The 27,022-nt window shown below is 42.9% G+C and overlaps 1 protein-coding gene across 3 annotated transcripts in view; it reads left to right on the forward strand.

The window, feature by feature from the left end:
• Positions 1-27,022, forward strand: part of EPAS1 (endothelial PAS domain protein 1) — a 129,394-nt gene that overhangs the window by 82,789 nt on the left and 19,583 nt on the right. For all 3 annotated transcript variants that reach the window (XM_080588238.1, XM_080588239.1, XM_080588240.1), the window contains 5 exons: positions 9,694-9,884; positions 20,996-21,147; positions 21,513-21,597; positions 22,087-22,205; positions 22,353-22,555. In XM_080588238.1, the coding sequence (XP_080444364.1) occupies positions 9,694-9,884; positions 20,996-21,147; positions 21,513-21,597; positions 22,087-22,205; positions 22,353-22,555 (750 nt within the window). The remainder of the gene's footprint in view (positions 1-9,693; positions 9,885-20,995; positions 21,148-21,512; positions 21,598-22,086; positions 22,206-22,352; positions 22,556-27,022) is intronic.

Below are 27,022 nucleotides of genomic sequence, written 5' to 3' on the forward strand. Positions count from 1 at the left end.
AACCTTAGGAGAAGGACATCATTTTGTGTTCTCAAGGCTGGGAGTGTCTCACCTGTGCGATCTTTGCTTTTCTGGTAACCTCACCGTCTGCAGTGGAGACAAGCCTCTGTGAAAGCCTGGCCTCCTTACGTTGAAAGCTGGCCTCTAGCCTTTGAGGATGTGCTGATTTCAGAGGCCTATTTCATTATGTATTGGTTTTATTGCTCCTTTTCTGACTTGCAGCCGTTCTATCTTAAATATTTTATTAGTTCTAACTACTGCCCTAATTGGTAAAATTAGCAAATGCAAGGCAAAACGCACAACTGGAATGCATTGTGGAAGGCCATTCACTTCTCTAACAATTTTTTGAGTTGTCACAATATATTTACTTTATGTTCTCTGTAAATGCTCGCTGTCATTTCTTTACCAGCCAATGCAGTTTGAAATTTTGATGGCTTTACTCTGAAAATAAAGATATCTAATTGACTCTGCTTATATAGAGAGACTGGAGACATGTGAGACTGCTGGTGGGGGGAAGGTTACAGTGGATGCTTGCAGACCTCTTACACAACTCTGCTTGGTGAAGATTTCTGCAGCATTATGGCTTGCTGACCTTTTTTTCAGGGGCTGAAGAGCCTACAGCATATTGAAGGGTGGGCTGTTTGTTTTCCCTGTGTTGTTTTTTATGTACTGAAATATTGTAGTGAAAATAGCTGGGTGGGGTGTAATGAATGTTTTCAAAGACCTTCCTTTGAAAGAGGCTTTTTTCCAGTTCTTGGTGGTCACCACCCATTTTCCTGTTCTGTGCGCGCCTCTCTCATTGTTTCTATCCACAAAGGCCCCTTGTGTGAACCTGTCAGTGTATGTGCCAGTGCGACAAGATAAAATGTTGTGGGATACGTGTCTGAGCCTGGTGAAGTGCCAGAGATTTTAACCACAGGCTCCACAAATTTCAGTGGGTATTGCCCACATTGCAACGCAGCATTAGATCGTAAAATTCCGGATTTGTCAACAAGCTTCAGCGTGACTCCTTCAAATGTTTATAGTTGAGGAGGTTTCAGGCTGAAGTGCTACCAGGGTAGGTATGTGTGCTGGTGATATTATAGTCATGTGATGGTAATATTTGTCCCTTAGGCTTGAAATAAAGCTTAATTGAAAAATTGCCCTTGTTTATGTGTGCCATCTTGATAAATAATGCACATTGTGGTTGTGTACGGGCTGGGATGTGGTCAGTGTCCCATCTGAAAAACGAGGCTGGTTTTGAGTTTAACTTCTGGGCCTGTGAATTGCACTTCGTTCACCTTTGGCTTAAACCCACTGGTGAGGAGATAAAGCACATCCTTTGGTATGTGTTTTTTAAAGTAGGTAAATAGTTGGGTTATCTAAAAACAGATCTCAGCAATACCTGCTGAGCTTCTGAGCAACAATATCTATGGACCTTTAGATTAGCTGTCAAAATTGACTGATTACTATAAGTAAAGCCACAGGATAAGAATCTGTAATCTCTCAGAACACAAATCATTGATAGAGATCTCAGGTCGTGCATTGTCATAACCTTATCCCCGCTGTTGCGGTGCGATTCCAACTCTAGCTGGGCTGCAGGTACATTTGAATGTGTGAGTGGAAACCATGAAGAAAAGAAGAGTTGTACATTTCTCACCCCCAAAATGGCTGTTTGGAAGCACGTTCAGTTTCAGCCATTACTGAAACAGTCCTTTTCCGTAGTGTTGTTCAGTGGGTCTGTTTTTCCTTTTAGTCTACGAGTTATCTCTGAAGATTGCTATGTCTTGGCTGGTATCAAAGAGTTGATTGCCACAGGGAAGGAATCCATGATCCCATATCTTGACTGAGCAGAGCAGTACAAAACCAGTCTTGGGAGAGAAGATTGAGTTTAGAAGGCTTTATGCTCCTCCAGTCGAGGTTTGGCCATGTGCTGGGCATTTTGTTTCTCTCACAATTTCCTTAGTATTTGAGAACACAGGGGAGTTGGTTCTCTGATCTGTTTAAGTGTTGGCTCTGGCTTTATGGGATGACCAGAGCCATCCTCCCTCTTTCTGTGGCTGGCACTCAGGCTTGCTGAGTGCACAGTGACTTGGTGAAGGAAACTGCTCCGATTGAAAACTAAGCCATGAGAAATATTTCTCACCATGCTGCGCTCTTCTCGCCTGAATCCAGGGAATGGGTTGAAAAGGCAAAAAGGCAATGCCTACATCTGCTATACCTGATGATCAAACAACAGTCTGGCATCTTCTCTGCATGGCACGGTCCTCATACAGTTCCCAGGAGCTACATCTTGCCCCAGGAGCAACGTGTTTGGCATATCTTCAGAGGTGCCAGGTCCGTGCTGGCATGGTGACTAACAGACGGACTGCGCTCCCAACATCATAAAATAATAATCCAGGACCGGATTAATAGCTGCTGAAATCCTAACACTTATCTCTCTAGGTCAAGGTACTCATAATCCTAGAGAGAAATGGTAGGACATAAATCCCGTGGACATTATTTTGCTTACTGTGATTAAATTTATCATACTTTGGTGACATATTGCAAACCTTAATGCTTCAAAAAATACAAGGGCTCCAGCAGCATCAGTAAGATTCTCATCATTGAACTCCCAAAAGTACTTTTTAGCTGCTGTGATAGCTAGTATTCACAGTGGTACTTCAAATTGGAGGTACAAAGAGTTATCTTACAAGCTGCATAAAATAGAAGATGCAAATGATAAAAATGTTTTTAAATGTGTAGTTATAATGTTTTTTGTCTCAGCACTCCTTTTTTTTCAGAAATGAATGCCAGGAATTTTCCTTGAAATATATAAAATGCAAATCCAGTAATGTAGAATTTTCATATAGATTTTAGATACCATCAGAGCTTTGGATGTTGGGGAAGTTGGTCTCACACGTGGTTTTAAGGTTCATATGGGATTTCACAGAATCACAGAATGGCTGAAGTGGGAAAGGGACATCTGGAGGTCACCTGGTCCAACCCCTGCTCAAGCAGGTTTACCTACAGCAGGTTGAACAGGACCACGTCCAGGCAGCTTTTGAAGATCTCCCAGGGTGGAGGCTCCACAGCCTCTCTGTGCAACCTGTACCAGTGCTCCATCACCTGCATGGCAAAGCAGTGTTTCCTTGTGTTCAGAGGGAACCTCTTGTGTCATGGTTTGTGCCCATTGCCTCTTGTCCTGGCACTGGGCACCACTGCATCTTCCTTGTACCTATCTAAAGATTTGATATGTTCCCTGTTCAAGAAAGCATACTCATGGCTATGTTACTGTCAGCTGTGGTGGTCCTAGAGTGACGTGGACTTAGTGAACTATCGGTATGCCCAGCTTAAAGACACCAAAAGTCTGGTGTGTTCTCTTAGGCCTCATCTCATGATACTCTACTTGTACTAGCCAATTCCCATATCACGCTAAGCGTTGTTTGGAAATGTCTAATGAGAACAGAAATGAGTTCCTTGCCCTTAATGTGAACTCTTCCCTGATCTGTCCCTGAGTTGTTCGTATTTCTCATTTTCCCGACTTTCATTAATTCAACCCTTTGGTTTTAAACTTGGAGGAAAGAATGGCATCACCTATTGATATGGCAGTTGGTGCCAATGTTTACTGAACTAGCCATGATTTGTTGTTTAGTGGGTATGTACATAAATTATAAGAAATCCCGTGATCAAACCAAGGAGTCAGTGGTGAGATGCTGTAAGTTAGAGCAGCTTTAAAGGAAGGGTGGAAGGTATTTCATTTCCTTATTTTTGTAATAGCCTTTTCTGTTAGTAGTTTTTCTTGTTACCTTCGAACTCTCATTTCCTCTATTAACAAATTCCCTATTTTGCTGGAGTTTATATTTGTTTTGTCTTGTGTACTGGGTACCATATCCCACTGTGCAGCAACACTGCTTTAGCACTTAACAGCCATGAGCAGTACACATGTTTTCAAACCATTTTTTTCTCTCTGTCCAAGAATAACTCTCCATCCTCCTTCCTTCCCTCTTGCTGGTGTGCTGAACTCACTCATCTAGTGCATATTCAGATTTTAGAAATAATTATTTTCACTGGAAAGAGTTCAGGTATAAGGAGAGATCTGTATGGCACTGTGTATGGGTTTCATTGACAGCTTTCATATTTGGGCCTGAGTTCCTGGTGAGTGAGTAAATTGCTGTTTGTAGCACTTTTTATTTACTGATGGTCACTTTTATTACTTTAACGGAGGGGGCTTTCGAAAAGCACAGCATGTCATCCAGAATAAACTGCTTGTCGGGTAGAATGGTTACAAAGCTGTGTGAATACTTTTTAAAGGAATTTTAAGGCTAAGTAAGCATGACTGCTGGCTGCTTGGTGCCCATGGAAGCACATCTCTGGAGCCGTCAAGCCGTATGGTTCTGAGATAGCTATGGAGTGCCTCACAGTGAGAGAAACTCCTTTTTAGATAGTATGGTAGATTATAAATCATCTAGGGATTTGCTAAGCAGAAGGTAAAGCAAAATGTAAACACAGCAAAAAAATGGACTTGCTAGTTTGAAATAAATTGTTGTTGTTATCTAAGATAGTACTGCCCATTAAAATATTTTTATTGGTTTTTATTGGTTTGAATTGGAAAAACTTTTTTGTGATATATTTTGTAATCCTTTCATCCCTAGAGCGTATTTTTCTTGCTCTGCAAGTTAGCTTTTGAAACTTTAAGGCATTTTAAATGAGAATTTACTACAGAAATTTCATGTGACAGCTTAATTAACTGTGGATTCTTGACCTTTAAAGAGCTGGAGCTAGAAGCATTTAATAACCAGCCACTGGATATAAAGTAATATGCTTGCTGTTTTACTAGCTTGCGTACAAGGCAGTCTGAAGCAAAGTCCAAGGGTCACCAAAATAGTGAAGGAAATAGAGGGAAGTCAATCTGAACTACGTATTTCAAAAGGTTTTATGTGCGTGTGTCACAGTGTGCAGGTATGAGTGAAGGCTACCAGATATAAGGTATTCTCATTCAAGGTGCAGGCTGTGATTTCTCTAAAATCTTCTGTGATCTGGGGCCTACAAGGTGGGAGAATAATTCAGCACAGTTACTGTGCTGCCTAGTCTTACACACACGTGGTATCGACCCATGTGGACTTGTTGAGAGCAGCAAAACCCTGAGCCGGAGGTTGGTATCTCAGCCTGGGACGCAGAGCAGGCTGCTCCATGAGTTTCAAGGAGGCCACCAACACTCTAGACATCGGGAGGATGGCTGAAGCTGACCACCCAGTGTCATCGCTGGCTGGGTAGGTATCAAGGGCTTTGACGGGTAGCCGCAGGCTGGGATTGCTCCTGCCTACGGCAGGGGGTCTGAAGCCGCTGGGAGGATGGGTCCCCAAGCCCACATGACGGTTTTGCAAGGTTGCTTGGACAGGAGTTGTTATGTGGGGCTTCAGGTTTTTCCAAGCCTAGAGTTTCCAGTACTGCAGCCAGAGAGGCTGCTGAAAGCCAGATTACGATCTGAACCCCAAGCAAGCGAGCAAGGCCTTCATCTGCAGGCATTCCCACTGATTTCAGTGGAGCCGTGTTGCAAGGGTGCCAGGGTGAGCGAAGGGATAGGAATCCAGCCCCCGCCGGCACTCCTGAGCCTGCTCGGGTGCTCCCCACCGGCGGAGCCGCATGCTGGGCGAGCGCGGGTGTACCCTTTGGGCTGCCTTGCTGCCTGGGTCATTGGAAGAAACACTGAGAGCTTTGGCTCCTGTCAGCTTGGGAGCTTCACCTGAAACTGCCACCGCTTGCTGGTTGTTGGGTGTCGCTGCTTGCAGGCTGCAGCCCCTAACTTCAGTTTTCTGAAGGCAAACCGAATGTGGCCGGCAGCGAGTGGCCTGGGTCCTGACTGGAGACCCCAGGACTGCTCCTGAGCTCCATCACCCTGTTTTCAGTGGAGATTTGAGCTTTCCCATTCCCTTGGTGTGATTTTAAGGGGAACAGTCTGTGATAACACTGGGATTACAGTGTGAGCATGAGTGTCTGTGGAGCGGGGCCTGATCGTGCCAGGGACTCCTGAGAGAACAAGGCGTGAGGGAGGCTTCCCTGCAGGACCTCCCGGCCTTGTCAGTGGGCTTGGGTGGGTTGACCTGTGGTGGCTTTCTCCTCTCTTTTCCCTCTGAAGTTTTAAAAATCTGACATGGGTTTGGGTGAGGAAGGTTTCTGCCTTTGCTTGCGTCACTTTCTCCTAGCAGTGACGCACACATGTGCTCGATTTTGCCACATAAGTGGGCGGTTTATGCACTGGGAGGGAATGATTCATAAATTAGCTGGAGCCTATGCCTTTCCTCTGTTGCCCTAATGAAGTGTGAGAAGGATTCAGTGTAAACCTTTCTGCCTGGCCCTCAAACAAGGTTGTTGTGGAGTTACGTTTTTGGTTTCTGCCTGCGGGTAGCCAACCCTTGCCCAGGGAGAAAAGCTCACCCAGTGAATAAAATGGGGGCAACTGCAGGGAGATGTGATGGCCTGCCATCTGCAAAGGAAAACCCTGCACATACTGCATTCTGCAGAGTTGTAGCACTTGACTGCAGGTTTTGGAGGCTTTTGTGTAACCAAGATGAATGAGGGCTAGATGATAGTCTTTGAAACAGGGAAAGAACAAACATAGCTGTCTGCTTGGGGGAAATGCTATGGGGCGTGAGGCCGGGGGGTTGTTTTGTGCCTCCGTGCACTTGTACTTGTCTGGCAAAAACAACAACGCAACTTGAGGGTGTGCTGAGCTAGGGAAGAAGAGAAGGAAAATTGAGGTGCAGGAAACCGCACAGGGAAATGCTTAACAAGCAAATTGTTTGTTTATTTAAAATGATAATGTGCAAGCAAGAACGTCTTTTGATAGCAACCAAACAGGCTGATTCTTCCTCTCATTTTCCAAGTCAAGAAGACTCTCAAATGGTGTACGATGAACTGTCTTGTTTCAGAAAAGCTGCAAACTACCATCAGAGGCAGTGGTGAGGGAAGGCATCTGCAGCACAGTTAAAAATCATGCTTTGCTCATAGCATTACTTGTTAGAAATCTTGGGCATCCCATGGTTAATGAAACCAGCTTGTTGTCTTATTAGCCACCCTTGACAATTATATTTACTGAGGTTAGCAAAACTAAATATTTTTCTTCATGGCTGGAGTAACATCTTGAGAGACCCGACCCCCTCTTATACAACCCATTTTTCCTGCTTGAATTGCGACATGGCTTTGGCCTTAGTTCCCAAAATTTAGTATTTAAATGAGGAGAGATTGGACCGTGTTTTCCCCAAGTTGGTTCAAATGTGAAAATTGCAGGCTCTAGACTTAGAGCAGAGCTCGAGCGTTTGTGGTTCAAGTTAGATTTTCCAAGCTGCAATTGGAAATTCTCATAAATATTGCTGTGTAGCTTGCTTTTTTTTGATTTTGCTTTGTTTCTAACCTTTTATTTCAATGGCAGAATTAGAAACTGGGAAGAATTTTTCCCAGACTGGAATCTTTACAGGCACAGCGTAGATGCATTTTTATTTAGAGAGAAGGAGGTATCTCTGAAAGCGTAAGTAATTTACCTGGTACTCCCATTCCCTGCATCTGCCCCAGGATGACATAAAGCATTTTCTGTAGTACCTTGAAGGACGTCTGTGTATGAAGTTGTTTTTGTTGTAGTTGTGGTTGGTTTTGTTTGTTTGTTTTTTAATGTGCATACAATCTGACTCCTACTTGACAAAGAGAAAAGTAAGGAGTTAGTGTTACCTTGTAAATATCTGATGCTTTATATTCAGACTTGGATGGGTTGGTGCTCACTCCAGTGATGCCACTGAAGTCGTTACCAAAGTTGGATCCTGCTGTTGTATACTGAAATGTGTGTTAGTCTCATCCTGTGCATACCTCCTCTATCAGATACCATGTTAGAAAATATTCACCTGGAGCAAAATAATTGTGAAAGAGGTTTGCCAAAGGCTGATCATGGATCTTGAGAAGATATCGTAAGCATTTATTAGGCCCTGTGCTCTGTTAGCACACCCACTAGTGAGCACCTGCCGTCCCACCTATCTGATCCCCAAGCCTATGCCCAGCTTCAACTGTTCTGCAGCATGGGAGCCCTGCTGATGTGCTGCGAGCAAATTCCTGCTTTGGAAGATGCTGTTGAATGCCCACCCTTGCATGCGCCCCAACAAACGCCTTGCTGTTCCTTTGGTCTTAGCATTTAACATGTACCCTGGCTATTTTACTTTCTTATACATTTTTTAAGCGACATGAGTTTTCCATGCTAGAAACTTCTGCAGTCAGTCTAGCTCTTCTAGAAATGGTCTTCTTCTCTAAAATACGTTAGTATGTATTAAAGTTCTTTTTCTATTTTATGCAGTGTTACATTGCACCAGCCATGATTTAAATAGCGTCTAGGATTAAGTGTTGTGGTTAATATGTCACATTGTTTGTTTTCCTCATCTTCTTCACATGAAAGAATATAGTTAAATATGCTAGTGTGATGGGGATTTTTTTTTTTTAAACTTTATAGACTCGTTACTTTATACTACTATTGGAAATAGCAGGTTATGATAGGCTTTTTATTTAGAAGCCCTGTCAAGTAGGGAGCCGCCAGTGGTGATTCTGGAAATGAATGTGCATCAGCAGAAACAGTGTGGTTGATCTTTTCCCCAGCCTGTGCTCATCCAAGCTGTGATATTTGCACTGATACAGTGTTACAGGAGTCTGCTAGAAAATAAATCCATTATGTATTGAAGTGACTGAGGTGTGAAACATCGACTCACGCAAGCGAAGGAAACTTGTAATATCAGCAGAGCTACCTGGGTTTGAAATGGTAGTATTTAAGCACAGGCTCTTCGTGCTCTGAAATAAGAATCGTACTTTACGAAACACTAGTCAGTGGAGTTTGCTCTTAAACTAACCTATCCCAAATCCATAATAAATGTAGCCTTTGTGTTTCTCACACGTTAAATTTAGCTTTGTATCCCTTGGTGGCTTAGTTTTGCATACTTGCTTCATAAAATGTCTTCCCCTTTGTTATTTCCTGCTCTTCTGTTCTCTGTGGAGTTTGAGGGAGGCTGACTTTGTTGGTCTTGTTATTTCTCAAGAAGAAGCCTGTTCTCATGGACAATGGAGAGAGGGTGATTTCATTAGAATAGCTTTTACTAAGGAGAGGTTTCTTGCATGCAGTAGTATTTTCTTTCCCGTTTTATATTATTCATGGTTGAGGAAAGTTGGTTTTTCAGAGTACTGCTAAGGGCTGAGACAGCTGTATATACAAGCACAATTGGATACCCTATTATTACCTTTACTTTAATGCAGGGAACAGCAATTGCAACTCATTTTATCAATGACACAGCCACACACTCTGCCATTTCTCCAACTTTAAAATTGATTGTCATCTTGTCCTGGAGTATTTTTCAAGTAAATAAATACAGACTGAACAAAACAAATTTAGATTTACAATTTTTAACGTTTCCTGAATCCCAGGAATAATAGTTTGCTATTTTGTTTTGAATCTCTGACCTAAGACAGATCTTGTACCTGTCACATTCAACAAGGACTCAGGGGGTCCAAAGGCTGATTTTCCCGTTGCAGCAGTTCCCTCCTAATTCCTATTTTTAAAGGAGCAAATAGATATTAGCTTCTCATCAAGTTTAAATCAGTTGACAGAATGGATTCATCACTGTTGAGACTTACTCTTCTAAATGCCTCTCTTAAGTCGTGAATTGCATTTCAAGAAATGCTTTTTCCTTTCTCTCCTTTACCTGCCAGGAGCAGTTCAGAACGGAGGAAGGAGAAATCAAGAGATGCAGCAAGATGCAGAAGAAGCAAAGAGACCGAGGTTTTCTATGAACTGGCCCACGAGCTGCCCCTTCCCCACAGCGTCAGTTCCCACCTGGACAAGGCATCCGTAATGCGCCTGGCAATCAGTTTCCTACGCACTCACAAGCTTCTGTCTTCAGGTAACATCTGGCTAAAAGAAGTTGTCAATGCTGGTTGGTATCAGCTTGGTGAAAAAGTGCGTGGTCATCTCTGAACACAAGGTCTTAAAGTGAGAACAGGACGCAAGTCCTTGTGTTGTGAGAATACAAATAGAGTTGTTGGGTTTTTTTCCATCAGAATTACGTATATTTGAATTGGGATAGGAAATGTGAGTGAATCTGGTCATATAAGATCTTCATTACCAAACTAACAACTGATGCAGTTCTGCATCTTTGAAAAAAAGAACTATAAAAACTATCAGATATGTTTTATTAAACTCAGTAACGAGGTTTTGAGCTTTTAGGAGTTAAATCAGAATTCAGACATACACCTTATAAGCCTCTATGCTGAAACAAGTAAATCTGGATTGGTCACGGCAAGCATGTGTGTGCCAGTGCATTCAAAAGGCAGCTTGGAAGTTCTGAAGGTCCAATACTTCATTTTAGAGGCCTGATTGTGCTATACACTGGTAATATGTAGTAGGTTGTCCAATACACTGTAGAGTGAGATAGCTAAAGCGAACAACTTTTAAATACTTGACATGAATGGATTCTATTTAATCAATCTTAATTATTTTGGAGTAGTATTAAATGTGAACCAGCGTCATTTTCATAGCCTGTTAAAACCAATAAAATGAACAATGTTCTTATTTTACCCCCATGTTTGCATAATCACTTTGATAGAAATCTATAGTTTGAGTAGCCTTTAATATCAATGAAAACAACTGTTTTTTTCTGGGGGAACTTTCACACAGTGACTTCTGTGTGCCAAGAATATGTTAAAAAAGAAATCCTGTATTATTTGTGAAAGGTAAAGCCAAAATTTCATCTTTTCCTTCATTAATGGCAGAAATCCCAATAAGGTCACGATTGCACTTCCTCTCTTTAGAGAAGTTGAGTCATACCATAACAACTGCTTTAATAAATGCCATTAGGAAGTATCTAATTCTCTGGAAAAGTATGCTGTTGGTTTGTTGTTATTAGTCTCAAAGATATGACAAACTCAGTTCTATGTCTATAATTTTTGTAGCTTTTCTGGGCTCTGCGAAGACTATTTTATGAAATGTATGTTGTGTTTTATACTTTTTTTTAATCTTAGCTTATAGAATCTGATATTAATGTTTACTTCTGTAAGAAGAAAACTTTATCTGCTGAACAGCATTTGGAAATCATCTCTGATTTCTTCATGCAATTAATGCTTGAAGTTGCATAAAATAGGTAAATGTTCTTAAAAATGCTGTCCAGCGAGCCAATTTGTTAGTAGCTTTCTCATAAAAACACAGCTTAAGCTTTACAAATATTTATATTAGATGAGCTAGAGACTGGCACAGAATAGGAAAAGCAAACTTCTGCAGGACTGTAACAGATAATATAAATAATGTTTGTGTCTGTGAAAGCTGAAATGAAATAGTTTGATTCTGTCATCATGAGAAAAAGATATTTGCTGACCTGGAAACTGCTCAGTTTAAAGTGAACTTTTCAAATACACTTACATTTCTTGACAAGGAAAAAATTCTACAGATAAAATATTTGTTTTAGTGCTTCTGTAGTGTCAAGACTTCAGCTCGTATCAATTGATAGTGATGACAACTACATATATTTATTTAATATTTATACATTTGCTTACGTTTCTGTTTTTTTCTGTGACAGTGTTTGAAAAACAATGTGATTCATGTAGCTGATATACGTTTTCTTGAGGTATCATCATGACCCAGCAGTTCGAAAGCAATCTGGCAGTGAAACGTTAGTTATGACAGGCTGTGTTTCAATAATATTCAAAGCTTCTTCTAAGTTAGTTATTTACTTCGCCTTAAATCTGATCTGCTTCCCCAGTTACAATATCAGTTTGATTTAAGCCCTCTCATTAAAATTTGTGTTGTTAGTCAAATGCAGGTTTGTCCCTAAGATGTAGATCTGAATTTCAGAATCTTTAGTGCTTCTATTATGAGGAATTGGGCTTAAGGGGCTGCTTTCCTTGAAGAATTGGTATTATTTTCTGACATGGGGAACACATGGAAATGAAAGAACTCAAGCCAGAAAACCACTGGTTGCTTGTAAAGGCCTCATCTGCTACTTATATTCCTCTGGGTATAGCTAACATTTAAATTAGCCAAGCTAAACAAGAAGGCTGAAAATTTGTTTAGCCCTGAATATTTGAAAGATAAAATTTATCAGGCTTTGGAATACAGTGGCATAAGAGAGCTTTCTTTATCGCTATCGGAATAATGACTTCAGAGTATTATTTCTCGCTCGTTTGATTGTCCTACAGTGTACACTTGCTAAGATTCCTGAGATTTGCAGATGCATGATGCTAGTCTAGCCAAAGTAAATTTCTATCAGTTTGAGAACTGTTTCTTCCCCTCAGGAGACACGACTGGAAAATTGAATATAGACATTTCTAAGCAGGCTTCTGGCAGGTGAGCTTTGTTGAAAAACTGCTGCCTTTCAGGGCTGATTAACACTGTCGTTGCACAATAGTTACTTAATGCAGCTGATGTTTGAGGGGTGCTGTTCTTCTGATCCATTCCTGTGGGAGCAGAATCAAAGTCTTTGATTGTAGGCTGCCGAGTAACGTCAGTCTTCCTAAGGATACTGGCTTTCACGAGAAGGCTCTCTGATTTAATTAAAAGCTACAGGGTTTTGATACAGTTTTTGGCTCCTGTATGAAGAGGTTTGCTGCTTATCACGTTTCGACAAGAGCATGGAGCAAAATGGAAGTGGCTTGTGCGTGCCTGTCCATCCCCTGCTCTTGTTTTGCTCTAGACCCCTTTTGAACCCCATGCCAAGCTGCCCCTTTTTCCAAGGCACGCTTAGCAGATTGGAATTTGGCTGTTAGCTCTGCGTTGCCTCTGAGGAGCCTAACCCCAGTGATGGAGAGCATGGGGCTTCCTGTTTTCTCTGGCAGGTGAACAGGGAAATGGGGAGGTGGAGAACTGGAGGAGCATGCATGAGAGACAAACGTCTCCCCCAGCCTGCAGACATCCTCCTTGCTTTATGTTGTCTTCATGGAAAAAGTTTTGATTATTTGGGCTAGACGTTTAGTGTAAACTGGAGTTAAGTGGGAGTATGTGTTCAGTCATTAATTAGGACATTAAAATAACATTTACTGCATTTATATATATACAATGTCACTAAAATAAGCCTGTAGTGCGGCTTGAAAAATACTTCAAAATTTAGCAGAGAAAAAAAGTAGAGCTTGATTAGCATTTTTGCTATTTATTATTAATTCTATCAAAACCTCCTGGCACAACAGATTTTATTTTATACTGCTGTTTGTGGGCATGATCCTCACATGAGGACTCATCTCCTCATTTCATGGCAGTTTTGCTGGGAACGAAGTGAGCGAGGGCTTTCCCAGAGCTGCATCCTCGTCTCTCTGCAAGCCCACGCTCCAGATGGGATTTCAGAGATGGCCTCAGGCATCGTGCCAGCCTCAGGCCCTTGGCATCGTGCCTCTAATGCCCCATCGTGCTATTCCCTGGCTCGGAATAGGGCTTTTCGCTTGTTTAACTCGGGCTCTTTCACTAGCTGTGTCTGCATAACTATTATTTATCAGTCGGGAAGCCGAGCCCTCGAGAGATCTATGCCTATATTCTTCCAGCAGGTGAATGGCAGAGCCCAGAGCCTGAGCCGGCACCGAGAGCTCGCCCACGACGCGCCTCTGGGAGCCCCAGTGCCTGGGCTGCAGGGCGCGCTCCTGCAGGCATGGCGGGGTCCCGGCTTGGCCCTTGTATCCTATCATAATAGGAAATAGCTGGTTGTATATCTCAGAGTTCAAAAGGGTAAAAAATACCAGGCTTTGCTTTATAAAAGTTGCTTCTTTACTTAGTAACACATTTCCCTTTGATTTTCACAGTAGGCAATTCTGTGTGGGAATGTTGGAGAGGAAGCCTTTAACATTTAGAAATGCAGGCTGTTCGTCTGACGGCCTGATTGAGATTAGTATCACAGGAAGCAAACTGAAACAATGGCTTTATAATACTGTTTCCATGTTGTGCACACAACAGTACGCGGTATAATTGGAATGTTAGTAGAAATATCATTTAATTATGACCTCTTAAATATTTTTCAAGATGTCTTCTAATTCTGTTGGCATAATACATTTTGCCATTGCTACGTTAACATCTTTGGGATAAATTTAGAATAGATGTTTGTTCATTAAAAGTAAAGATTTTGATCCCAGGAAGTTGCTTCTGAAAATAGTCTGGTGGATGCTTACCAGTGTCAGAGCTTGTGGATATAGGGCCTTATGTCCTTTAGCGTAGTCAGAAAGACTGATACCGGTATTTCTCTCCTGTTCTCTAGTGTAGCTAATTTTTTTGAGTATTAATAGGTGGCAAAAATAAAATATCTGTCTTTGCTAAAGAACAATACTGTCTGAATATTAGGAAGAGAATCCACTTTAGGAAGCCTGTATGGGGTGCCAATAATTTCAAGTGCTCGGACCACGCTCGCGATAAAGGCATTACTGGAACCAGAACTCCTTGGCACCAGCGAGGGTCTGTGTAGCCAGGGCTGCAGACCTTTCAGTTAGGCTAATCAGGCGAACACGACTTTATCAGCTTTCTTCAATCCCACGCTAATTGCATGGTCACCCGGGTGTCTTTTCGGCGTGGAGAGTCCAGCAAAGGAAACTGGATGGGAGTCACTCCCGTGCCGGCAGGCGGCAGGAGAAATGGGGAGGGAACAGGGAAGCAGACGGGAAGTTGTTTGGGAGAAGGGAGGCCACAAGGAAGCCAGTGTGAAGTTGTTTCAAGGGAGGGAGACAACAGAGCCGGAAAGCCAGCGGGGAGCAGAAGGGAAAAAATAGCTTTTCTCTGCGCTTTTAAGGGAGTGCGCAAACTGCAGGGAGAACTGATGTGGGCATTGTTTTTGAACGTCTGGACAAGCTGCATCTAATCTCAGACCATTGTGGCATAAAACAGTGCTTTAAAAATAGCTTGTCTACTTGTTTGCTTTTATTACATTGGAAAAGTGGTTCTGTGCCAGCCGTGCTGCTAGGAGTGAGTGGAGCTGGGTACCGAGTGCTTCGGCTGCCTGAAGTGGCATCCCGTTTCTGGGAAGGTGAGCTCAGAAAGCCCGATCTGATGGGATGCTGCGTCCCGCCGCTCAACACCCATTGCTGCACGACTCCAACACCTTCCTCAGAGCAGTATCTCAATGATTTGGCTAGATACAAACTCTGCAATAAAGTTGCAAAGCAACAATAACATAAGTGTTTTCTTTATCGAGGTTGCTTGTGCACTTTGAGATAAGAGCCCTTCAGGAAGCTTCGAGTTTAAGAGCAGGTTTGTCTTGATGTATCTAAACTGAAAGCTTTTATTGGGCATATTGAAAATATCCCTTTGAACAGGATGTGGTGTCCTGTCATGACAGAAAAAAATAAAAATAAAAAAATAGTTGCTTTCTTTTGATGTGAAACAAGAAACTGGGAAAAGCTGAGTCTGTCTCAAAGCTGCTCTTTCTGATGCAGGATAGAGCTGCTTTTAGATCTTCCCTAACTTCCGCTTAGCAGCACCAGGCAGTTTTTACCACCCTGTGAAGGAGTTGCAGCTATAGCCTTGTGCCTATTATGTACAATATACAACCGGTTTTTTGGTACTTGTAGGATCCAGGGTAAGAAACAAAGCCTTGAAAATTGTGTGAAGGTGATGATGTGACTCCTAGTAAGAGCCTTTTTTACACTTTGTACCTCTGAACTGACAAGAAAGGCACCTTTGCATCAGATCAAAGCTGCTGAAAGGAGCAGAGGCTGTTTGCTAGGAGTCTGTTTATATCTGAGCAGTTATTTCTTGCAAGGAGAGCTTGGGTTTTGAGCCCTCAGACTTGTTCCAAGAGGTTGGACCGAAGGAAATGAGCAAGCATCTACGGAAAAAGTGTTCTTAAACTTGGGAACAGTGCACATCCTGACAGTGGGAATTAATCAAAGCTTGTTTACACGAGCTATTTTTAGCATAAAAGGTTATCATAAACACTGCAATAGGCATTTGCCATTGCAGTTCAAAGTTTCTTGTTGATGAACACATTCTACTCTGGTCGTCAGAATTTTTTTCAAAACAGAGCTGATTAAAAATACATTTCAGTATTTGTTACAGACTGAGAAGCAGAGTGAAAAAATACCATATCAAAATTTGATACGGACTGAGGAATACTGCCTTGGGGCAATGCGAACAGTGGGTGACGCATCAGATGGGGGCTCGGGACACCGTGGCTCTGTTCCTGGCTCTGCTGTAGCTCTGACAGTTGCTGCTTCACTTCTCTGCGGCTCTCTGAGTTATTTCAAGATCTTCCCGTGTCAACCAGATAGGGGTTCTCCCTCCTTTACAGGCTTCCTAGTGCTGCATGAGAACAGTCTTGGCTGGGGTCCATAAATGGAACCATAATATGAACAATTATATTGCAATACCTCATTCTGCTGAATGCGCTATTAATTTTTAGAGTTAAACTGGAATATTTGTAGTCCACTCTCCTTTCTGTATTGTTATGGTGCCTGAATTGAGACGCTTCTGTATTAGAGGGGAAATGGAAAAAGTCGCGGGAAAAAACAAACAAACGAACAAAACAAGAAGCGCATCCTTATTTCAAAATTTATTTAACAACTAGCTTAAACAGCAATGATGACAATACAATTTCTGCCTAAAAATCACAATAAATTGAATCCACAGTTACCTTCCTTCAAAACCTGGAAAAGGCTGGCAAGTCTACAGGGGATGCTGCTACCCAGATGGCGACCTCAGGCCTACTGGAAACCAGAGGCTGAAGTTCTGGCCCCCCTTCCCCGTGCTAACCTACTTGCATTCGGTCCCAGCTTTCTCAAATGCTTTCCATCTGAAGCTGGAATTTCTTGTGCTCCAGTCCAGCCTTGAGGTAAATTAATGAAGAAAATTTAAAGCAAAGTGGAAGACATCAGGGATTTCTGGGAGCAGCTTGCAGTAGCAATGGCTTTATTTGTTTTTCTGCTGCAAGATAGATTCATTCTAAAGAAAACCAGATTCTTGCTAGTGGCAGTAACTGAATTGCTTCCAATGTATCAGTCTCCTAATGTGTGTATATGCCCTCTGTGTATTAATCGCGATTTTCACAGGAAAAGGGGAACAAGCTGTAACGCTGTCACTAAACTGTAGGGATTTTATATGAGGGATTTTTATTAATATAATTATTCTGCTAATCTACCTGATACAGGGCCTACTGGGGCACCACAGTGATGCCCCCCAGCACATTTCTTTGCTGCAGATGAGGGATCTTCAGCCAGCTCAGCTAGCACAGTTCAGGGGTTTAGCACAGGTCCCACCTCCTGGGACTGCACCTCCGGGCCATCTCCCTGTCCCTGGGCTTCCTCTGGGGACGCCGGTGGGGCTGGCAAGGAGACGGTGGCAGGAGCAGCACAGCAGCACACCTGGCTGCGTTTTCCCCTCCACGGTCCCTGGATGTACTTGTCACCCATCTTTATGAGCCTGCTGGTGCCCCCAGTTTCCTCAGTTCAGGTGATCCATCCTGGAAACGCGAGCGTTTCCAGTACTGCCAGGAGCTGCGAGCTCCCCTTGCCTGCTGCAGCCGGCTGCTGAGCAGGGAGGGAGGGATGCAGCGTGGTTCGAAACGCACTGGGGGAGCTTTCAGGTTATATGAGGGGGGGGCACAGCATCACAAACCCTCTCCCCTCCCTCCTCCCAGTCCACATCACAGATGCCTCCAGCTGGACGAAGGTAATTTTAATAATAACATTAAACTCTGATCCAGCAAATCCCTGTAAGCACGTGCTTTAAAGCTGACTATGTCTTTAAGTGCTTTGCTGGACTAGGATGTTACGGGTTTGAACCTGCAGCCCTGATGTGAGTGATCCTATGTCCTCTCTGTGTGTTTGTACAAGTAATATAATTTATATACATGGAAAAGCAAACTTAATCATCTGATAATACAAGTAAAGTGTTTGTCTTTCACTGTTGGAGGCATTTAAGAATACAAATGCTTTGAATAGCCTTCCTGCCTTTGAATGGCGATGTTTTGTTAATGCAAACTTAATGAGCTGGAAAAAAAATTGGAAAGGAGGGTCTGGGGTTAGAGCTGAAAAGTCAGTTTTTTCTCTGAACCCACACTTGGCTGATTGTCTTGGGCTATAGCCATGATCCCTGCTGAATAAACCATTTGTTTGCTTCCGGAAAAGTTAAAAAAAAAAAAAAAAAAAAAAAGACCCTTGACATTCTTTACACAGCAGAAACAAGCTTGGGAGCAGATGGTCACTTACCTTTTTTTTTTTTTTCCCCCTCCTAAATGTCATTATGGTCAAAGTGCATACCATTCAAATATATTATTGTGTAGTTTCTGTATTTTAAACACTAACCCTGATGTAATTTCCTGAAGTCAGTTGCTTTGTACTGAGGAGGAATTGGCCCCTGCCTGTGTAGTTAAAATTGCAGTGCAGGCACACAAAATGGTGCATCCCCAGCCTGTGCTGGCAATCCCCAGCGTCTTCTCTTCCCTGACACCAAACGACTGCATTGAGAAGCAAAGGATGATGAAGTGAGTGCTCCCAGTAGCCCTGGGACTGGTCAGTTCATTCCCGTGCTTACACGATGGATGATGGGCCAGAGAGGTGTGCTGGGGTGCAGCAGGAGGATGCAGAAGCAGCAGCTGGTGTCATTTTTGTTAGCACTCCTCTATGCCAAACAGGGGCTGAGTGTGCTCTGCATTGCAATCCCTCTGCATTTGCTCCTGGTCTAGCCTTAGGCATTAGTGGATGCAGTTGCAGGAGGTACATAGATCAGACTCATCCTTTAACAGTAATTCTGTAACACTTCAAAGTAAAGGCCGTGGTAGTTTGCCTCAGCTTCTTCTATATTTAAAACAAACAAACAAACAAAACTTCTAATGATGTGCTTTAGAAAGCAATACCTGATTTTTGCTTCTAGACTATTTCTGAAATGAACATTTTCATTAGAAAATTGAAGGAAAAGACGAATGTGCTGTTTCAGAGTGGAAAAGAAGAAAAAGGAAATACTTTTCTCAAGTGCGCTGGAGAAAAGTGTCTGTGTGCTGAAATGGAACATTAAACCAACAAACAAAAGCAACTTCTCCAAGAAACTGGTTTGAGTCTCCCTGCTTTTGCAGGTCAGGCTGACGCAATGAGGGCTGGAGCCTCTGGCCAGTAAAACCCTGCGGTGGGCCCAGCCTGGAGCACTCCCATGTCCCCAGGGAGCAGAGACACTGCCCCCTCGGCTCAGGTCGGTCTTGCTGCCTGCCTGGGGAAGTGAAGGCTCCGGGGAGACCTTATAGCAGTCTTCTAGGACCTAACGGGCCTACAGGACGGCTGGGAAGGGACTCTTTGTCAGGGTATAGTGATAGGACAAGGGGGGAATGGCTTTAAAATAAAAGCAGGTAGGTTTAGATTAGATATTCGAAAGAAACTCTTTACTCAGAGGGCGGTCAGGCACTGGCACAGGTCACTCAAAGAAGTTGTGGATGCCCCATCCCTGGAGGTGTTCAAGGCCAGGCTGGATGGGGCTTTGGGCAGCCTGGTCTGGTGGGAGGTGTCCCTGCCCATGGCAGGGGGGTGGAATCAGATGGGCTTTGAGGTCCCTTCCAACCCAAACCATTCTGTGGTTCTAGATGGGACTTACCCATTGCCTTGTATCTTTGGCAGTGTATTAACCGTTTGTTATCCTTTATTCTGAGACAAGAAGGTTTTGGTTTTGGTTTTGTCCAAATTCAGAGCCTTACCCTTAGGTAAATTTGTAATGACTGATCACAAATGTGCGGGCTAACTGATAAAGCTGTAAAGATAAGCTCACCATAGCATGTTTGAGGGACACAGGCCAGACTGTGATAACTGTAAACAGTTTTCTAAAAAAAAAAACAACCAGAAGTTTCCCACTAAACATGTCAAGAAATTAATGGCTATGCTCCTACATAGAAATGTTTCAATACAAGCCATGTACTCCATGTACTACGAGTCATGTAATAGTCTCCTGCAGGCTTCTTGTTCATGGGGCTGAACATGGCTTAGAGTTTGGCAGAGTTGGCTTAAAACTGCTATAAAGTGGAGGAGGCGTTAGGAAGAATAGTGTCTCCCCTCTCTTCCCGCCTGCGGCCATGCCTCCATATTGCATCCCATCTCAGGAGATGGAGCGCACACATTGAGGGCATAGCAGTGCCATCAACCATCTCTACAGCAAAAAAAAAAGCAACAGGAAAATGAGTAACCAAAAACAAACAAACAAACTAGCTGTTAGCACAACAGCCACGTATCTTCCATGGAAACGGTAAGATGCACTGGGTTCGTGAACGCTGCATAGGCAAATATGTGGGATGCTTCTGGCATCCGAAGCTTTACTATTTTTTTTTTTTTGTGGGTCAGAAGGAAGGTAGATGGGTAACAGAGTGTTTCAGAGTTGGTGGACTGGTGTGTAGGGAGTTCTGACTCCTACAGGTGAAAAAGCAGGTATTGATGGGACGGACCTCTTTTTCACAGATATTTTGAGATTCATTAGATGAAAGGTGCTCCTGAAAGGACTTCAAGGGAGAGTTTTTCTACCTTTTCTGCTAAAAGTAGTGTTAACAGCTATCTCCATTCTGAGTGGGGAGGTCTACAGGCATGCTTCATAGGAAAATTTGAACTCCTTGGAAAAACTGTCCTGATAGAAATGTCTTTTGTAAGACTGTTTGTTAGGAATGCATGAATTTGCTTACCTTCTGTAAGATTTGCCCTGTACTTGGCACCTGTTAGAAGATATAAAGGTAGCATGTGGCTAAAACGATGTGCACCCAGAACCTGCACTTCATGTCTGGGTGTTGCCAGTGTTATTGTGCTGAGAACACGTACTGCAGAAAAGCAATTAAGGTCAATAGAGGATCTATTGCATTTGTCAAAAGGTTTAGAAAAATATCTCCTGCCTTTCCATTAACAAGGACACCCCTTTTATACGCTGTCCAGATGGCTTTCTTCTCGAAAAAAGACTCCATCAGAAGGGATTTACGGAAAGGAAATTCAAAGAGAAAAATATTTTGTTGCCTTGTTATTGGATGAGATTGTGCTGAAAAGTCTGGCTAAGGTGCCGAAGATTTTAGATGTTGTTTTCTTTTTTTTTTTTTTTTCTCAGTATGTGCTGACAATGAGAATGAACTAGATGCAGACCAGCAGATGGACAACTTGTACCTGAAAGCTTTGGAGGGATTTATTGCCGTGGTGACACAGGATGGAGACATGATCTTTTTGTCAGAGAATGTCAACAAATACATGGGTCTCACCCAGGTAACTTGTTCCCTAACACTTACCTGTGTTTGTAATACAATTCCTAGAAACTAGACATATGCCTAAAGGCAGAAAAACAGGTGTATGTTACTGCAAAAAAGACGGAAATAAAATGTCGTATTTGTCAGACAGGTACCCTGAACACCAGCCAGCACTGTTTCTGTTGTCAATGCACTTAATTCTAGTGACTATTTTCTTGTAAACAGGTAGTATTTAAAAGCAGATAAATGAGCAACTGCAATTTTCATCAAGAAAAGATGATTCCCAATAAATTGTCTCCTGGTCCATTTGATTCATTTTGTAGTATTTTGAATACATTATAAGTTGCTTTTATTTAACTAAGTATAGTTTTTGTTTCTGAACAGGTGGAATTAACTGGACACAGCATTTTTGACTTCACTCACCCATGTGACCATGAAGAAATTCGAGAGAATCTGAGTCTGAAAAATGGTAATTGTGAAAATACAAAAGGGTCACTCTTTGCCTTTTAAATAACCAAATGAAGTAATCGGCTGATGGTAGAGATCTGTTAGTCATGGTAAAGGGACTTTTAGTTCCTAGAGTAATCATTAACTGTTATTCAGTGCTTTGCAGATTTGTTTTGTTTTGCCAAATATTCCTTAAATATAATAGCCCTCAGAACTGTTTGTATAGTGTTTTCTTTTCACCAAGTTAAAACGGGGATAATGGCTTCACATGTAACACTTCACAAAGATTTATGTGTTACAAGCTAAAACATAAGTTTAAAGACCCATTTAAGTTCCACTTAAAGTTTAAGATCTACAAACTGGTCTTCAATGGTCCATGCATCTTTGATGGTCTTTGCAGCTAAATTACCTGAGAATTAGTCTGTCACTTCTCTTGAATCCTTTGTGATTAAAAATAGGAGAAATCAGGAAGGGAAACTCAGAAAACTCATCTGCCATTTTCCTTTTATAGGTCCAGGCTTTGGAAAGAAAAACAAGGAGATGTCAACTGAGCGTGACTTCTTCATGAGGATGAAATGCACCGTTACCAACAGAGGCAGAACTGTTAACCTCAAATCTGCCACCTGGAAGGTACCATATTTTAGCCATAAGAAGTGTTTTTTGTTGTTGTTTGTTGTTGTTGTTTTGTTTGTTTTTGTTTTTTACTTTAAAAGATATTTTGACTTGTGGAGAACATACATTCTAAGTTTATTTTCCATTCATAAATCATTATTTCAGGTTTTGCACTGCACTGGACAAGTTAAAGTGTATAACACTTGCCCTCCTCACACTTTGTGTGGGTATAAAGAGCCTCTTCTCACCTGCCTTATAATAATGTGTGAGCCTATTCAGCATCCTTCAAACATTGATATACCCCTGGACAGCAAGACCTTCATGAGTCGCCATAGCATGGACATGAAATTTACCTACTGCGATGACAGGTAAAGTCTCCTGATTTCTCCTTTTCATGGATGTTTCTACTTTCTTGAACAAAACAAGCAGTCAGTCCCTCTAAACTGCCCTACTCTGTGGACCTGGTAAGCAAGGACTAAAAGAAAGTACAATCTGTGACCAAGACAGCTATTCAGTGGTTCACTTAATCCCTCTAAAATCTCAGTTTAGACAAAACGATACTTCTGCTGTATTTCCTCCCTCTGCTGAATGAGGAAATCAAGCTCACTGGCAGAAGATGAGACAATTTAGAGCCATAAGCATTAGCTTCTTGGGTTTTAAACTGAAGAATATTGGGGATTTCTGTTGTTTTTAGAGAAGGCCTCTAAGGACATGCCTTACGGACCTTGGTCAAGGACTGTCTAATAGTTGGTTTGGCCCAGGGCACAATTATCAGTTAGCTGGAAAGTACTTTATGCTCTACATTAACTAAGAATTGCTAAGACACACAGAGCATCTGCAGCTCTGAAACAGGGTTGCAGTCTCCTCTGCTCAATGAGGAGCAATTACCCTTTGCTGTTTATCTGTCATGAAATGGAGAGGAAGATCTTAGTTCAGGGACACTGGCTTCCATTCCCCACACTCTTGAGTGAAAAAATGCAGATTCCCTTAATCTCTGCCTGCATGGTTTTGCCTGGGATCTCCATGGCATTGCATACCATCCATCTCTTCTCCCTGCTTACATGTTGTGGTAACTACCTGCCCTGCCTGTGAGCGAACCCCAAGTGCCTTCCCATGAAGATTTCTCCTGTTCCTTGCTTTCCCAAAAAGTCCCACCTGCACTACTGTGGGTTATTTTTTCTTTTGTTTGTTTGTTTTTTGTGTTTATGAGATCATCACCTCGAGTACTGTGTGCAGGTTTGGGCACCACAATATAAGAAGGACATAAAATTGTTAGAGGAGTGTCCAAAGAAGGGCTACAAAGATGGTGAAGGGTCTGGAGGGGAAGACGTATGAGGAGCAGCTGAGGTCCCTTGGTTTGTCCAGCCCAGAGCAGAGCAGGCCGAGGGGAGGCCTCATGGCGGCCTGCAGCTCCCTCACGAGGGGAGCGGAGGGGCAGGTGCTGAGCTCTGCTCTCTGGGGACAGCGACAGGACCCGAGGGAACGGCACGGGGCTGGGACAGGGGAGGGTCAGGCTGGGGGTTAGGGAAAGGTTCTGCACCCAGAGGGTGGTCGGGCACTGGGACAGGCTCCCCAGGGCAGTGGTCACAGCACCGAGCCTGCTGGAGTTCAGGATGTGTTTGGACAACGCTCTCAGACATATGGTCTGGTTTTTGGGTGGTCCTCTGTGGAGCCAGGAGTTGGCCTCCATGATCCGTGTGGGTCCCTTCCGACTCAATGTATTTTCTGATTCTCTGATCCCTGAAGTTAATTTGAAGTTTTCTGATGGCTTTGTCTAATGACACTGCTCTCCTGAAAGTTGGAGATGTTTGCAACTGTTGAGATGTGTAAGGCTGCTGGTGGGATTATACATATGCTTGAATCTTATGTAAACACTTGCAGGATCTTGATCTTGGTTATTTTCTTGATCCTTTGAAGGTTTTTTAAAGCCTGTTACAAGCAAGATTATTATTTTAAATAGTATAATGAAGCAGCCATATAAACTAGCTGGGTTAGCAGCTGTGGATGAAAGCAAGATTACGAGTGTGAAACATGTGACTGACCTTCTTCTGACCTCTCTGAGAATTTAGCAGCCAAGTCTGTTGTAATTAGAAATGTGCTGCGATGTAACTGCAATAGAAGACACTTTTTTTTTTTTTCTTTAATACTTTCAGGGTGAGAAAATTGAGATATCAATAGGATTTTGCTACTGGGGAAAAATCCGAGACAGTAGTGACTCATTACGAAAAGCAACTTACTTCAGAACTACTGGGGCCATAAACTTGCTCAGTGGTAGGTTAGAGGAGACTGACAGAACTTTGCTGTATTGCAGTGTTCGTATGTCTCTAACAGATGTGATGCGTAAGCATTTATAAATGTGAATTTGAGGGACTGATACTTTTCCATTAAAGATACATATGATTGTTTTAAAAATAATAAAGTCGTATGCCCTGTCTTAAATAGCGCGAGTTGATTTACAGGGAATACTTTTCATATAGCAGAGAAATGCAACAGCCTCTTCTGGATGATTCAGCCCACAAGGAATTTGAGAGATTTCTCTTTAAAACCAGGCAGCAAAACAGCACGTCTTTTACTATGTAGTTTTACTTGAATGTTTCATTCATGTTTTACTGGGAGTATGATAAAGCTGTAAAAAGCCAGCTAGGCCAGAGAAGCAAATAAACTTCACGCACCTTTCAGGTCCTTCCCAGCTGATCCTTCTGGCTCGCTCTTCCCTCCCAGAGGAATGTTGGTTTCTCTCCAACAGGCGACACATCAGTAGCCACGTAAAAATGCAAAACACTCAGCTGTTCTTATCAAATTCAGTGCTGCTAGACAAATGGTATTGAAGGAGCAGTTTATGCCAGGAATGTAAATCCAGGCTGAGGAGCGGGGGAGGAAAAGCAGCATGTGCCAGTCAGATGCCTAAACCTCTCTCAGTGTACTCCAGCCTTCCTGCAGCGACACAGCAGGGCTGACAGATCATTTCCCTGTAAGAGGTTTTGTCTTCTGAGCTCAGGGGTGATATCCTTAGAGGGCAGCTAGCCTCCTCAAGCAGGCTTCTGTCGCAGTCTGAGTTTTGCAGTTCATCTGGTGTGAGCAGATCTGCTCACAGGGCTGCTTCCACTGCTCAGGAAACTCCAGGATTTCTGGGGAAGTATTGCAATAAATGGTGGCTGTGCTGGACCTTACTCAGGGAAGCATCCACCTTCAATGTGCCTACAAAAGATAGCTGCATGAAGCTGAAATTTATCTGGGCAGGAAATTAGGATGACATCTGTCATCTCCTTAGGAAACCTCATAGTTTTTATATGTGGCAGAGCAACACGCTGACTACCTTTCAACAGTTTGTAACGAAAACTGGATGGCTAATATAAAGTGCCTTGATTATTTTGGCTTTTCCTCAGTTGGGCACAGTGACAAATGAGACATGAAGTTGGATAAGACTGGCCTTCCCTCATTTGAAATGTATGAGACAAACCCATATATTTTGCCCTCCCCAATAACATGTATATATACATACATATGTGGTCCATGGCTTGCCTGTGGCTAGGTGGGCGGTATTTGTAGTCCTGAAACAACTTTAGCGAGGTGATAAGCCTGTAAAGAAAGCTTTTTAAGACACAAATATTAAAAAGTTGTCCCATAATTCAAATTCTTGTCTTGTTAAATGCCTGCTTCAGCCATTCCTGGAGATCGACTTAAAAACATTCCCTTGCTCCACTTATCTTGGCTAAGTGGTTTACAGGAAGGATTATTTTAGCTGTAATGCGGAAATGCTGATCAGTGGCACAATTCAATAATCCAAATGAGGACTTAGTTCAGCTGCACGAGGCTCTGTGCAGGGGACAATCTCCAGTGAGGGTGTCAGAAAAAGGCAAGTCTGCATGAGAGGAGTTCTGTTACTTTGGTGGCACTGGGGTGATGGGTAGATGTAAATAACTGCAGTATGTTTCTGTGTAGGAAAAATCCACAAAAGTGATAACTATCTGCATTTGGCAGAAAACGCCAAAACTACATCAGGTGCCCTGAGGTACAAAGGAAACCCATACGCTGTATCTTGGAGGGGACTGGGGCTTGGAAAGCACAGAGGGTAATGTGGCATTGGGGGTGGCGTTGCCTTTCCACCTTCATCCCCGCTGCCTCTTTGGGGTGTTGCAGAGGGGAGCAGGAAGCAGTCTGTGCCCCTGGTGGCTGTGGGCGGCCTGCCGGAGAGGAGAGGAGAGGAGAGGAGAGAAGGCTAAGGAAGCAAAACTGCCCTGTGCAGTGAGAGAGGGCTGGCAGCGCAGGCTGTGACTCTGGAGGCAGTCGGTAACCAGTTCCCTGGCACCGATACGCTGGAAAGCATATGGTGTCCATTACTTTGAAGGCACGCTTGCTTTGGGGAATTGCATGTTCCTAGTTAAAAGAAACCCAATTAGTTACACTCTTTTGCTTTTTCTTGATTGGAACTGTGTAATGAGAGAGTTGAAGGAGAAAATGGAGCGATGGAGGATGGACGGTGATTCACAATAGGACTGCGCAGGACGGTGCAGTTCCAGTAGTGTTGGTCCCAATCCGGTTTCTTCTAATATGAGCACACAGGTGGAAGCCAGCCCGTGCCAGGCTGAGAGGACACTGAATTGTATTATTTCCAGTTATGTCTGCGTAAAATAGAAATATGCAAGCACAGGACCTTACAAGAGGTTTTCAGTCAGTTTGCCATTCGACCTATATTTGGAGAGTATTTTCAAATTAGGTGAGAAAGCAAATAAGCATTTGAAAGGACTTCCTGTCCCTCCTCCGTCCCTGCTCAGGGGGCAGATGCTGCAGGGAGAGGGGAGTGGTGATAGCTGAAACCAAAGATTTGCATTTGG

Source organism: Anser brachyrhynchus, assembly GCF_964034855.1.
Source record: "Anser brachyrhynchus genome assembly, chromosome: 3".
Classification (NCBI taxonomy): domain Eukaryota; kingdom Metazoa; phylum Chordata; class Aves; order Anseriformes; family Anatidae; genus Anser; species Anser brachyrhynchus.